General features: G+C 40.4%; 1 protein-coding gene across 2 annotated transcripts in view; it reads left to right on the top strand.

The window, feature by feature from the left end:
• The window catches only part of igf2r (insulin-like growth factor 2 receptor), a 52847-nt gene that overhangs the window by 2485 nt on the left and 36245 nt on the right, over positions 1–14117 (top strand). For both annotated transcript variants that reach the window (XM_031313844.2, XM_031313843.2), the window contains exons 3-8: positions 4662–4780; positions 10511–10609; positions 11848–11980; positions 12638–12749; positions 13046–13145; positions 13287–13446. In XM_031313844.2, coding sequence (XP_031169704.1) covers positions 4662–4780; positions 10511–10609; positions 11848–11980; positions 12638–12749; positions 13046–13145; positions 13287–13446 — 723 coding nt within the window. The remainder of the gene's footprint in view (positions 1–4661; positions 4781–10510; positions 10610–11847; positions 11981–12637; positions 12750–13045; positions 13146–13286; positions 13447–14117) is intronic.

The following is a 14117-nucleotide window of genomic DNA, read 5'->3' on the forward strand; positions in this document are numbered from 1 at the left end:
TTTCCACAACAAAACATCTTTGTTGCACTTTGAACATCATTTCAGTTGCCTCTTGTAGCTCCATGGGGCAGCAAACTGTGTAAAGTTGCACATTGTAGCTTTAAATATGATTTTGCAAGAATCACCTTTGTCCCCACCAGGAGACAAACTCTGTGTAATAAAGGGACGTAGAATAATAACCTGTTGTAGCCTTGTATCCGGCAGTGTTGTTGTGCTGGATAAATTATGTGTGCAGTATGTTTAGAGCAGGTGCAGGCCAGAATTCAACATGCTGCAGTCCATTATACTGCTCCGTTAAAAATGTTTTTGAGTAGCAGTGTGTGAGCTGGTCTTTGATTCTGGTGCGTCCCATGTGTCTTATGACCACCACACAGCAGAACATTTCATGGCTCTTTGGTGACACTGCAGGAAAAAAAGTGGTGGTTATATAGCTGTGCTGCTTTTTGGTGTTGTTTTGGTCATTTTTTTTTGCCACAAACACTCCATCTAGTCTGTTTCTGTATGAAGCATGAAATCAGTTTTGAATTATCTGGCTTAATGTTGGTAGCAGGTCTGCTGTGATCATGTTTTCCATTTCTATACCTTTTCCCTTGACTGCGTAGAAGTAAATGTGTGCCTTCTTTCTAAGAGTTTATGCATTGCGTAAAGGATCCCATCAAATAAGTGGCCATGTAGGCAAAACAAAATAAACGTATTGATCTTGTTGATAGTTGTCTTTAGTCTTGAGTCTCAACCGTAACAAACATGTATGTTTACAGAAAAATAAGATGCGTATGTGCTGAGATTTTCAGGTGAAATATGTTTTTTAGGCCGTTTTCTTTCATTACAACTTCTTAAAAAATATCTTTTGGTAAAGTATGTATTGCATTGGATAAAAAAAATAATATATATATTCTTAAAGCTGCACTTTCATATGGCTCTTTGTAGTTTTGCTTATTTAAAGCTAATGTACTTGCACTTACTACTTGTCTGGAGTTTGCACCTTCAAGGTTGAAAGCACTTAATTGGTATCGCTTTGGATAAAAGTGTCAGCTAAATGACATGTAATGTAATGTAATGCATCGGTGGCTGCCATGCCCTCTGTTTGGAAGTGGAAAAACAATCATGCCCCTAACCCCCATAAACCAATTTAAATGTAATAAAGAAATTTGTAGTCAATGAGTTAATTAATTGATGATTTATTAATCATTTCAGTTGTTTTATCAACTGAAAATACCAAATATTTGCTGCTTCTTAAATGTAAGATATCACTATTTTAGACTGTTGGTTGGTCCAAACAAGAACTTTGAAGACGTCGCTTTGGGGTCTGGGAAATTGTGAGGGCCTTTTTCTTCCACTGTTTTGCAAATGATTTGACACAAATGTACAGGCTGGCGTGTCCTATTCTCAAAGACAGCTGATATATTCAACAGTGAACCTCAGAGTTGGGCTTCATTTCTTGACTTCAGGTTTGACTGTTTTTAGTCTTTAGGGCTAGAGGCGCCACCCAAGATGGTTGTGATTGGTTTAAAGAAATGCCAATAAAATACTGCCCGTTTTTCTCCCAATCTCGGAATGCTGTGTGGACTAGCCAGACCCTCCTGTTGTGGAGGAAGGTCTGGCAATGCGAAACTAAACTGGTTTAACATTTTCTTGACTTGTCTTTCTTCTCTTCCTTGTCAAAAACGTCTTTCGGCGTTTTTGCTGTCAGAATAAAACCCGCTAACTTCCCCCGCTGAACGCTAGAAAAGACTCTTTGGCGAATGAATTAACGTATGGAGACATATGTAAAACATTCCGTAAATCTGTTGTTATTTATATCTGTTGGAGCTCACAGCATGCCTCCCCAAGTATCGTTTTACTGAATGTTTCTTTACATGTGGTTTTTGAATCTGAAACTGTGCTTTCCCAGTGGTCACAATCAGTGCTATTGTAGCAGAAGTGGCGTCATAATCATACAGTTCATGGCCTCTGTATCACTATATAATATTTTAAATTAGGCACACCAAGTCTTTATGTAGCTCCATATAATTTGTGAATAGAAGGAGTAAGGGGGAGATAGGCAAACCAGCTTCAATTTCAATACTCAAACAAATGTATTATCCATTTTGTCTGTCTTGCAGTGTATATTCCACCTCTCAGTCTTAGTACAAAAGTCAGTCTTTTTTTCCCCCAATTATTATTGTTTTACTGAATTTCCTTTTTATGTGGTTTTAAATCTGAAATCTTCCCAATGGTCCCAATCAGTGTACATAATCTCATAGTTCATGCTGTGTAATTCCATTAGACCATATAACATATGCCACATTTGCTACGTTAATAGCAAACATGCATACATTCTACTTAAAGATCACTTGGGGTTTGAAACAGGTTTACTGTGAGTATTTGGGGCTGTTTCTCAATTTTAGTTACGTCACTGTCTTTTGATTTTGCCCATGACCTTTTCTTAAGACGACAGGCTGCCAGACAGAGTTATTCCAGAGTCCCACAACAACTTGTCCTGCAGTCTGAGGCCGTGAACTTCCCTTGGTGACGAATTGGTGTTTGGTAGCTCAGATTTCTGAGTGTGACAAAGAGCTGAAGACTGCAGACTCATGTTGTTGGTGTTGCAGGGTATATTTCCCAGCTGATTTTATTAGGATGTCCTCTCTAGATTTTTTAAAGAGGAAGATCACATTTGGAAAGTGAAAGAATAGCAACAAGAAGCAGTGTGGTCCGATGACTTGCAGTTTAATCATGCTAGCTGACTTATCACATGACACAGGAACACATCATCAAGCACAAACGCTCTCAAACACAAATAGACACATGTTATGCTCTGCTCGCTCGCTCACTCACCAGCTCCTCCCGTCTCTGTCTCTCTCTGTCTCTGTACTGCTTGCTTTCATGCCATCTTGACTCTGCCCTGCAACCACAGATTCCATCCTCACACTTTGACATTCATGTCTTTTGTGCTTCCTCAAATCAAAATCTTTGGAGTAACAAATGCTCCCCTCACCTGTACTGCCTGTAAAAAGTTTGTTTGCCCTTTCATGAAGATCAGTGGCTGTAATCAGCTTTGATTCATGTCATTTACAATGGATCACATTTATTTTGTTCCACATTTTCATTACAAAAGAGTATTGAAATTAGGGCTACACATAATGATTTTGTATTAACCATTAAAGGTGCTCTAAGCGATGTCACTCGTTTTTTAGGCTACAACATTTTTTTGTCACATACAGCAAACATCTCACTATCCGCTAGCTGCCTGTCCCCTGAACACACTGCAAAAAAAAAAAAAAAAAACGCGGTCTTTGTAGACAGCCCAGGCTCCACAAACGGGCACAAAAACAAACTGCGCCAACCTGCACCACCAAACATAACAAACAGTGTTCCAGCCAATAACCGACAAGAAGGATTTGGGGGTTAGTGCGCGGAAGGGAGGGGACGGGATGAGGAGGAGGGAGGGGCGAGCTAGCCTCCGTTTTGTTTGACAATACTTCGAATGTCAACAAGAAGTGACGTCACCCAACATCGCTTAGAGCACCTTTCATTTTCTGTTTGCGTTAGATTAAAGGTGGAGTCCGTGATTCTAATCCAAGACACCTTTTGTCAAGTTTAGCAGATATCTAGCAAAAAAACATCCGGTGTTCATACACAGCCCTGGCTCTGTAAATGGGGAAAGAAACAAAGTGGCTCGGACCGTTACACACATCTGTATTCCAGGGAAACAGCAACAGCCACATTCATGCTCGTGCACGGGACAGGGGGAAGGCCACAGACGTATAGAGAGGGATGATAAATAAGGAGCACTGACGGGAGGGGTGTTGAGTTCAAATAGCAACAATCTTTCTCCAGAATCGCACCAAAAAAAGTCCAAGGTGACGTCTTCAAATTGCTTGATATGTCCGACCATGCATGCTGCATAATCCACCTGGTTGCACATTTTTTTCTATTCAGGCCAAATGTCTGCTTAATGAGCTATTAAGGGCTATAAATGTCTGCTTAAACAGCTTTACGTTTGGTAACACATTTACAGACCTCAGTTAGTCTCACAGTAGTTGAATCTGGCTGACCTGCTGTGAGTTTAACTGCCCCAGTCTTAATGTTCTTCTCATGCAGAACATTTCCCACTGCTGTTTCTATTCATGTGATAAATTATGACTGTGTACTGACAGCAGGGTCGACACATTGTGTGTGTGTGTGTGTGTGTGTGTGTGTGTGTGTGTGTGTGTGTGTCTGTGTGTGTCAGCAGAGGTTGGTTGGTTAAGACATTATTTAGCTGGATTGTCTGATACAGTAACATACAGGGATACCAACTCAGATAATGAGAGTCTGCGTGTTTTTCCTTTTTTGATACTTAACTTGCTACAGGAAGTCTTTATGTAGCTCTAAATAATAATAAGCGTATGATTATCAATGGCTGGTAAAGCATACAACAAAAAGACAAGGGTGGAAAGCTATTAATGTCTTTATTCAAATGAATGCATTATCCATTATGTTTCCTCACAGCCTTAGTCTTTTCACCCTTTGGAGTTGTAATAATTGAGAAGAAAATGTAATTGAATTGAATGTGTGCATATTGAATGCTAGTCATTATTGTCAACATGTTTAACATGAGTGAAATTCTACATATCTATTAATCAAACTAAAAGTGTAACGGTCTGTAATTGACTGTTTCTCTTGTCTTGAATGTGCAGGTGAGCTGTCCCTGCACAGGCTCTCTGGCAAGGTGCTGGATTACAACAGCACAGAAAAATGTCCGGGAAGCGACAACAACATTCAGACCAGCATCAGCTTCCAGTGTGGGAAAACCATGGTAAGACTCAAAACACACAAAGAAGTGTTTTTAGAACGGATGATTTGTGCTTTTCCGGGAGCTGTGTTTAGACCAATACGTGGGAGGACCCGGCAGGATAAATCTGAGTTGCTCATTAGCAACACTGAGGTGCCCTTGAGCAGGGCCCTCAACCCCTCACTCAGCAGCAATTATTTGTATTTAATATGAGTTGCTTTTGTTCCGATGTGTCAGCTAACACCAGGTCTACATTGTCTGTTCTGTCCGAAGCACAAAAGCAGCTGCTGTGAGTGTCTAAGCTGGATCCATTCTACAACAGTGCTGCTTTGTTTTTGAGATCTTACCACCTAATACATTGCAGGGCTCAACAGCAAACGGTTGCCCGGTTGCCTTTGGCAACCAGATTGAGTCAATTGGCAACCGTTTCGTGGCCTCTGGTTGCCAACCACCTGTTCAATATTTGTGTTTTTTCTTTTTTCTTTTTTTTAACAAATCAAAACCTACAAAACTGGAAAATCTTATTTCAAAAGAAGTCAGTATTTTATTTGGTTGTCTCCGTAAAGTTTAAACACTACGTTTGTGCGCAACGCAACATTTCAGCTGTTGTGCGACCGCTTTCCACACACGCGCGTTTCCCTCGAAAAGATACAGGCAATGCAATTTTCTGTTCACGTTAACGGCGCATGTTAAAATGCCTGGTATTGTTGTGTATTTCTGAGAAAGGAGAGGCTTGGGTCCAATGAAGATTTAACAAAAAGATTTAATAAACAAAATGACATGATAAAACAGGGTTTAATGCTGCAGCGGACTGAAAAGATGCTTCTCCCTTCGGGAGTCACATTCAACAGTCCTTTTCGACTCTCTGCTTGTCCACTATATTCTCCTGGACATGTGGGCGGTTCCTTTTCCCCACGTGGATTTAAACCATTCCCGGTAGCCTGTCGTCGCCCAAAATAAGGCGTCACTTCCAACTCCATGTGTCCTGAGGTTACTTCCAGTCGATGAAAGGTCCTACAATGTGGGTGTCAATCCTTTTAAAGCTGCAGGAATACACATTATTTTGTCCTTATCTAGTCTGCGCCAGCAGGGTTGGCTCCCAGACTGATTAGACAAAGGAGCTTCCTCCTGTATGCTAAGTGACGGACTTGACCTAATCAACACAACAAGCTGCAGAGTACATCTGTGAATACATCAAAACATAAAAGTGCATTGATATCACATATCAGCATTGTTTTACCTTTTTTAAACTCAACAGTATCTACCGGACGGAATAGCAACGTGGATTTCGGTGCCTCATTACGGTGCCACCTAAATGTCTGCGCTGGTCTCTGATGCTCCGAAACAGACATTAGAGGCAACAGAAGCATCGCTGCAAAGGGATGCTAGTTAACACTAATAACACGTTAACACTTGGCAGCAGGTAACGTTAGCCTACCATTAGTTACAGTAGTAACTAGATTAAACACGGTTAAAATGCTGACAGCTAAACGGTGTAAAAGTGTGACTGTATTTCACTGTAGAGGATTCCAACAGCGGGATGTACAACCATCTGCCACTAAAGCTATGAGCTGAGAAACTAGCACTATGGTCACTGCTGTTGTCGGAGAAACAACACAGACGGTACAAAATAATGTGTTTACTGATAAACTGGTAGACCTCGTGGTGCATTCAAAGTTATTGTAAAATACCGTTTTCTCATCTGTTTTTGTCTTTTAACAGCAATTTACTGGTGAAAGAAGTAATTATTGTTAAAAAGTTACTATTACATTTTTCATTATCATTTAAATTCCCCCCTTTTTTGTGCTGATCAGAAAATGAATCAGATCCGTGACTCAAAACCGTGATCCGTGAGTTTGTGATCCGTTGCACCCCTATTTGAGAGGGATGGGAAATGATATTGCAACATTATTAAAATGTGTGGTATAGTTGCATAACAAATGAATTGCTCCAAATACAGGCAGTTTAAAACATGGCAACCGTATTGTCAATTTCGGCAACCCGAAGCTGATGGCCTGCTTGCCAAGCCGGCAACCACTTGAGCCCTGAATTGTGGGGCATATAAACATGTATGTTGAAAATAAATATACTATATTGCAGCCTTTGCTTAGTTTTTATATGTATGTAATGTGCCTGTTTTGAAAGTCTCCTGCTGCTAAATATGTAAAGCACTTTCTGACGTCTGCTCAAAATGCTCAACTTATTTGCATGCATGAGGCACGATGAAAGAGTCTGGCATTATGTGGCCAATGTAGGGCATTGACTAAGTTCTGTAATTCTATTTAGTTTGATTGCTATTAAATGCAAATGTCGACATGTGGCAGTGGCACTGTGAGAGTACACTCTCTGTAATGGGAGAAAACATTTTGTGCTGTGTGTTTCTCTGAATTGTAGCTGTGGATACCAAGTGAATTGATAAGTTAGCTTTTAAGTTAGTCACAGGATGATCTGTGCAATCCCAAATGGACTCATCCTGGAGTCAGAAACCTGGTTAGTAATATAATGTGTCCAAGTAATCAGGTTTCATCTGCAAGAGTCAGTTGTTTTGAGTTGTACTGTAGATGCAGTTTATTGTCATCACTGATACTTTGAACATGCTGCAAAGGTGCAGAATAAAAACTTTGCTTGTGTAGAAAGTTACACGATGAACATGCACTTGCACTGTTGTGCAATATTGAGGAAACAATAATGTGCTTTGCTGTTTTTAGTCAGTTACTTGTATTCAGCACGTTATGACTTGCAAAAAAAACTGGATAGATGCCTAACTGACCGAGACGAACATTAAACCCTTCCTGATGTTTTTGAGCTTACATTTGACTCATATTTCAAGGAGTCGAAATTCAAATTGGTGTTTTCTTTCTCTGAAACAAATCTAAAAAAGCTAAAATGACATTTGTTGGATACCAGAAGCTGCTCTCAGCTGCAATGAACGGAAGTGAACTTGTAAAGAGAAATAATGTAGGACAAAGATTGTCACCTGCTATGTATTTCTGCTCTTGTGAGTTAATAGTGTGTGTGTCTGCGGTTTTGGGGGTGGCTGAGCGGAGGGTTGACAATAATGTGTGTCATTTCCTGTCAAGTCACAAAGAGCAGATGATCGGTGCTAGATTTAGTTTTAGTATTCAGTTTAAAAAAGGGTGAAATAAAGAAATGAAAGTGGCTTTTATGAAACTTATTACCAAGTCATCTAATGCTGAAAGGAAGAAGTGACGAGAGCCAAATGCAGATCATCTGTAATGATAATTAGCCTCAGCAGAACGAGAGTGGACAGTTAGTTATTTTCAGCACTTACAGATGTAATTTATTTTTTTGCCTCTACCATTTTAAAAGCTTGTGCTTAGGTCCTCTAAGTGTAGAATATTTTCTAAAATATATCTTTCTCAAATTGAGTTTGATAGTGTAGCACAGTGGCTGTGGTATATTCTTTGGCTCATGCTCAGTGCAACTCTTTGTCTCCGGTAAGATTTGGTACCAGACTTGCAGGGCTAAATATGATTTTTTTAACTTTATGTATAGGGTTGGGTACCGTTTGAGTTTTTACAATTCTGATGCCGAACCGGTACATTTAAAATGATTCCGATTCCTAACTGATTCCTAAACCGATTCTTGAAAAACTGAAAAATGACATCAAAGAGAGGCTCTTTTATGGAGTTTTTTTTTTTTTTTTAAATTGAAAATGATTTAAATTTAACTATATATATATATATATATATATATATATATATATATATGTTTTTCAAGTACTTAAATATATAATAAGTAAACCTAAGTCACCTAACACACAACTACAATAATTTAACAAATAACAGTTACACTATTAACAAGTAACAACAAAATAAATGTTGAGTTGGTATGCCAACCAGCTTCAAACTTTAGCAGTTCTTTTGCAGAAAAATGACCATATTTGCCTTCTCTGGCAAGATAAGACACCTCTCCTGACTTATGGCATGTCTTGCACAGGAGAAAACTCTCAGATGGTGTTCAAGAGGCCTGTACACACAGGTATAAGTTTGAAAGGGCAGACAATTTGACCACCAGGCTACAGCGTCTTGTCCTGAACGATAGACTAGCAGAACAAGTGTAATATGTTTACTAGCGATCACGTGCAGTGAATGGTTAATATGAAAGTAGCCTACATTTACGATAGCTAGCTAACGGTAGACTACAGAGAAAGTGTGATATTTGTACGTCCGTTTTAGAGCGTGTACAAAAAGCCGTCTATCAGCAGTGATAGTAGAGGGCATGTCCGAGAATATCGCGGAGAAGCGCGTCACACCGCGAGCGGGCACTTGCGCCACTCAGCAGAAAAGGGAGAAAGAAAAAAAAAAAAAGAGTCTGCCGCTGTATGGAGCGACAGAGGGAAAATATGTCAGTCGGAACCGAAATTTGCGTTCTAATCCGGTCCGAATACTACCGTTTGCGTAGGAACCGGATCCATAGTGGAACCGGGTTTCGGTACCCAACCCTAATTATGTATAACTTTGACTTTATTTTAGCAGTGACTTTTTTTTTTGACATCATAAAGTGTCTCATTGTGTGTATTATTGACATCTAACAAACGTGTTGAATACATTTCCTTGCTCATAAAACTTTTGCAAAGTAGATTTTTCAAGTTTGAAATCTGCATTGTTTACATCCATATTTATGTGCTTGCAGTCTTCTTCTTCACTGCCTTTGTTGCTGCATTTACTGGAGCATTATGTAGAACCACCTGTAGATCAGAGGGATGGAGGGAAACCATTGGCAGAAATGTGTATCACGTCACCCTCGTTTTGCATCTGCACAAACAAAATGGGGACATGTAAATCCATAGCGATACTAGCGTCAAAATATTTAATATACAGTATTACTTTCCTCCTTTTTAGTTTTGACAGTGCTGAGTAAAGAAACTGAATCAGGTAGCTCATAATTTTGTCATAAATAACACATTTTGTGACCCACTTCAGCAGACAACCCAAATCCCTTAACTACTGTAAAAATGTTCAAAAAGTAAAAGAAGTTGGGCCCCTGGGTAGCTCACCTGGTAGAGCGGGTGCCCATATATAGAGGTTTACTCCTTGGCGCAGCGGCCGCGGGTTCGACTCCGACCTGCGGCCCTTTGCTGCATGTCATTCACCCTCTCTCCCCTTTCAAGTCTAAGCTGTCCTATCAAATAAAGGCCTAAAAATGCCAAAAAAATAAACTTTGAAAAAAAGTAAAAGAAGTTGACCTGTAACAGGCCAGGTTTTGTCTCTCTCTCTCTATCCAAGAGACATCTTCAGGATGAGAGACAAAACGTCTTCAAAGCACCTTAACCAAGTCCAGTTGCCCTTGATTTGAACCCTTTCTTGGGTAACTATGACCTGGATGACTGTTAAACCTTACAGACATCAAGCTGTAAAATTGTGGATGAAGAGTGGGAATGAAAACATTCTCCTCTCTCAACAAGTGTTCTTGAAGAAGCCCTTGAGCATGCACTGAACCCTCAACCACTCCAGCAGCAGCATTAATCTGTACAAGTGGGGAAGAATTGTAAAACTTAAGCATTTATAAAAATGTTCTCCTGGCAAATTAACCTTTAAAAGAAATCCTCCACATCATTTTTAATATATCAAAATAAGTCCTATATATTCTGTATTATAACAGAATCACTGACCTTTCCACATTTGCTGTAAAGCGACCCACCACCACCAAACCACCACTATGATGTGTCCGTCACCCTTATAAACATGAAACTATCTGTCTTACTCATGTTCCTGTGTTTGTGTGCCGCAGGGGACCCCAGAGTTTGTCGCCGTGTCTCAGTGTGTGCATTACTTTGAGTGGAGGACCTTCGCTGCCTGCAAGAAAAATAAATTCAAACCACACAAAGAGGTATGTGGTAGAACATCTGACTCACTGACAGGAAGGTTTTCATGTGTAAGAAAGAAAGCCACTGCTGCCGTGTCTGTTAAGGTGTGATATGTGAGAAACAATGAGCCAGAGAGGGGTTTAAGATGACACGGAAAGTTGTCTTCCCACTCTTGTGAGGGTGTTTTAATGCAGCATGTATTTATCAGTGCAGAGGGCATGTTGTCACCATGAAGCAGTTGATGTGAGTTCAACGTGGAATAATTCAAAGAATGTATGAAATAAATTCAACTTGCTTTTTAATGCCAGACACGGCAGGCAAAAACACCGTTTTGTCATGCACTGGTCAATTTAAAGATTTTTGGCTATTTTTTGCTTCCATAACAAGTCTTCTTTCAGACCAGTGGAAAGAAAACCACCAAAATACACATCGGGTGCTTATTTGTAGCGGTTTCCAATGAAGAATTATGAAATGTTACAATTTATCTTCATTTATCAACATACAGTTGCACTCATAAGTTTATGAACCCATGCTAAAGTTGACTAAAAAGAGGAATAAAAAAATCATCTTTTGGAAATTGATCTTAATGCCTTAATTAAAAAAAAAAGAGGTAAATCCAACCTTTTAAGGACACCAATTTTCTTTGTGAATGAATAATGTATCGTAAATAAATAAATGTTCTTCCTTAAAATACAGGGGGTACACCCCTGTGTTAAATTCCCATAGAGGCAGGCAGATTATTATTTTTAAAGGCCAGTTATTTCATGGATCCAGGATACTATGCATCCTGATAAAGTTCCCTTGGCCTTTGGAATTAAAATAGCCCCACATCATCACATACCCTTCACCATACCTAGAGATTGGCATGGGGGTACTTTCCATAAAATCATCTCTCAATGCAAATCAAACCAGCTATTAGGCTAACTGAAATAAAACCGTGCCAATCTCTAGGTATGGTGAAGGGGATGTGATGATGTGGGGCTATTTTAATTCCAAAGGCCAAGGGAACTTCATCAGGATGCATAGTATCCTGGATCCATGAAATAACTGGCCTTTTAAAAATAAAAATCTGCCTGCCTCTATGAACCATGATGTCATTTAAACAGCCACACAAAGATCTGATTTATATCTATTTTACAAGTAGTATCTTTAATAGCCTTTTCTAAATGACTTCCACCATTTTCTCTATGAATTGTTCTTCAAGTGATTATGGAAAGATGTGGGTACTGCAGTATAAAGTTACCTCTCCTTCTGTGTTCAGGTACCCTGCTATGTGTTTGACTCGGACGGTAAGAAGCACGACCTCAACCCTCTGATCAAAGTGAACGATGGCTATCTGGTGGACGACGGTGACGACACCATCGCTTTCTACATCAACATCTGCCGGAATCTCAGTCAGTACCTGAGGGAGGGTGGAGAGACCAATGGATGAATAAATGACTTAGGGTCCTATCTTGCACCCGGCGCAGCGCAAAGCCCAACGCAAGTGTCTTTGCTAGTTTAAGACCGACGCAGTTGTCAATTTCCCGTCCAGCGCCCACGTCGTTTAAATAGCAAATGCACCTGCGCCCATTTGTGCGCCCATGGGTCTACAGGGAGGTGTGTTCAGGTGCATTCTTGGCGTATTGCTATCTTGAGGCAGCGGAAAGTGATCGCGCCATTGACCAACAAAAACCTGGTCTAAAGTCAATAACGAACGCATTCACTTCACGCACGAGCAGATCGGTTTCTTCTCCTGAAAATCTCTCCTTCCTGCTTAGCAAATCCGCCATCATAATAGCACTGCTCCAAGGTCCAAACGCGCCTGGCTTTAAAAGGGAATGGGAGATGACACTGGTTTATGGCATGTTACGCCCAAAACACACCTATGATTAATTAAGACACTAAGTATAACCCTTTTGAACCATGTGCCTGCCGCACAGACCCTTTTTTCCGCCGTTGAACTATCTTGAGCATTACTGATAGCAGCAGCTATATACAGTATTTTTCCTAATCTATACAAACTTGATTTGCTTTCCCATCATCTCATAGCCGTCCTCTTTCTCTCTCAGACCAACCAAACACATCGTGTCCAGTGGACTCTGCAGCCTGCCTGGTCACCAGTCAGGGCTCCTACAACATGGGCTCTCCTACCAGACAGCTGGAGCTGCTGTCCAACGACAGGTATCTGCTTGAAGAATGCCAGCCATCTGTCAACTGACTCTCCAGAGTAGGGAATGCTTTGCAGCGGTCTGTCAGGACAAATCTTCTGTTCTGTCGCTTTGAGTTTATTTACTTAAATAGTTTTACAAGTTTATATGATTGTTGGTACGTCCAGAATTTGCTCTGGTATTAATGACGGGTGTGTTTTTGTTTAGTCCGTGTTGAGCTTCTATATCATAGATGTCTGGAGAGTAACTTTTATTGGACAGTAAGATTAACTCTAAAATGTTTTCACTTGTGTCTTGTCTCCTCTCAAGACTGAGGTTACAGTATGAAGGTTCGTCTCCTCCAGGCATCTGTAATGGACACGATCCTGCCGTCACCATCACTTTCATCTGTCCATCGAGCAGGCATTCAGTAGGTTACGCATACTTATTTCTACACACAGCAAACTTGTATCTTTTTGTTTTATTTTAATCTGGCTTCCATGCTGTTCTACTGTACTTGCAAAAATGGAACTAATTCCTGCTTTACTAAAAGTGTCCTTTGGTTTCACAGGGCAGCCTTCCTAAAATGACAGCAGAGTCGAACTGTCGTTACGAGGTGGAGTGGGTGACTGAATACGCATGTCACAGAGACTATCTGGAGAGCCATAACTGCAAACTGACCAGCGAACAGCACGACATCTCCATCGACCTAACGCCTCTCACATTGAGCTGTGAGTAAACCCGGGATCTCAAACTACCTGCACAGGGCCCTCAGACAATTTCACAAAACCCCCTACCTGTTAAGAATTTTTTGTTACATCTAGCCCACAAATTTATTTATACAGTGAGGAAAATAAGTATTTGAACACCCTGCTATTTTGCAAGTTCTCCCACTTAGAAATCATGGAGGGGTCTGAAATTGTCATCGTAGGTGCATGTCCACTGTGAGAGACATAATCTAAAAAAAAAAATCCAGAAATCACAATGTTTGATTTTTTAACTATTTATTTGTATGATACAGCTGCAAATAAGTATTTGAACACCTGAGAAAATCAATGTTAATATTTGGTACAGTAGCCTTTGTTCGCAATTACAGAGGTCAAACGTTTCCTGTAGTTTTTCACCAGGTTTGCACACACTGCAGGAGGGATTTTGGCCCACTCCTCCACACAGATCTTCTCTAGATCAGTCAGTTTCTGGGCTGTCGTTGAGAAACACGGAGTTTGAGCTCCCTCCAAAGATTCTCTATTGGGTTTAGGTCTGGAGACTGGCTAGGCCACGCCAGAACCTTGATATGCTTCTTACAGAGCCACTCCTTGGTTATCCTGGCTGTGTGCTTCGGGTCATTGTCATGTTGGAAGACCCAGCCTCGACCCATCTTCAATGCTCTAACTGAGGGAAG

This window comes from Sander lucioperca, chromosome 19 (genome assembly GCF_008315115.2).
Source record: "Sander lucioperca isolate FBNREF2018 chromosome 19, SLUC_FBN_1.2, whole genome shotgun sequence".
Taxonomy (NCBI): domain Eukaryota; kingdom Metazoa; phylum Chordata; class Actinopteri; order Perciformes; family Percidae; genus Sander; species Sander lucioperca.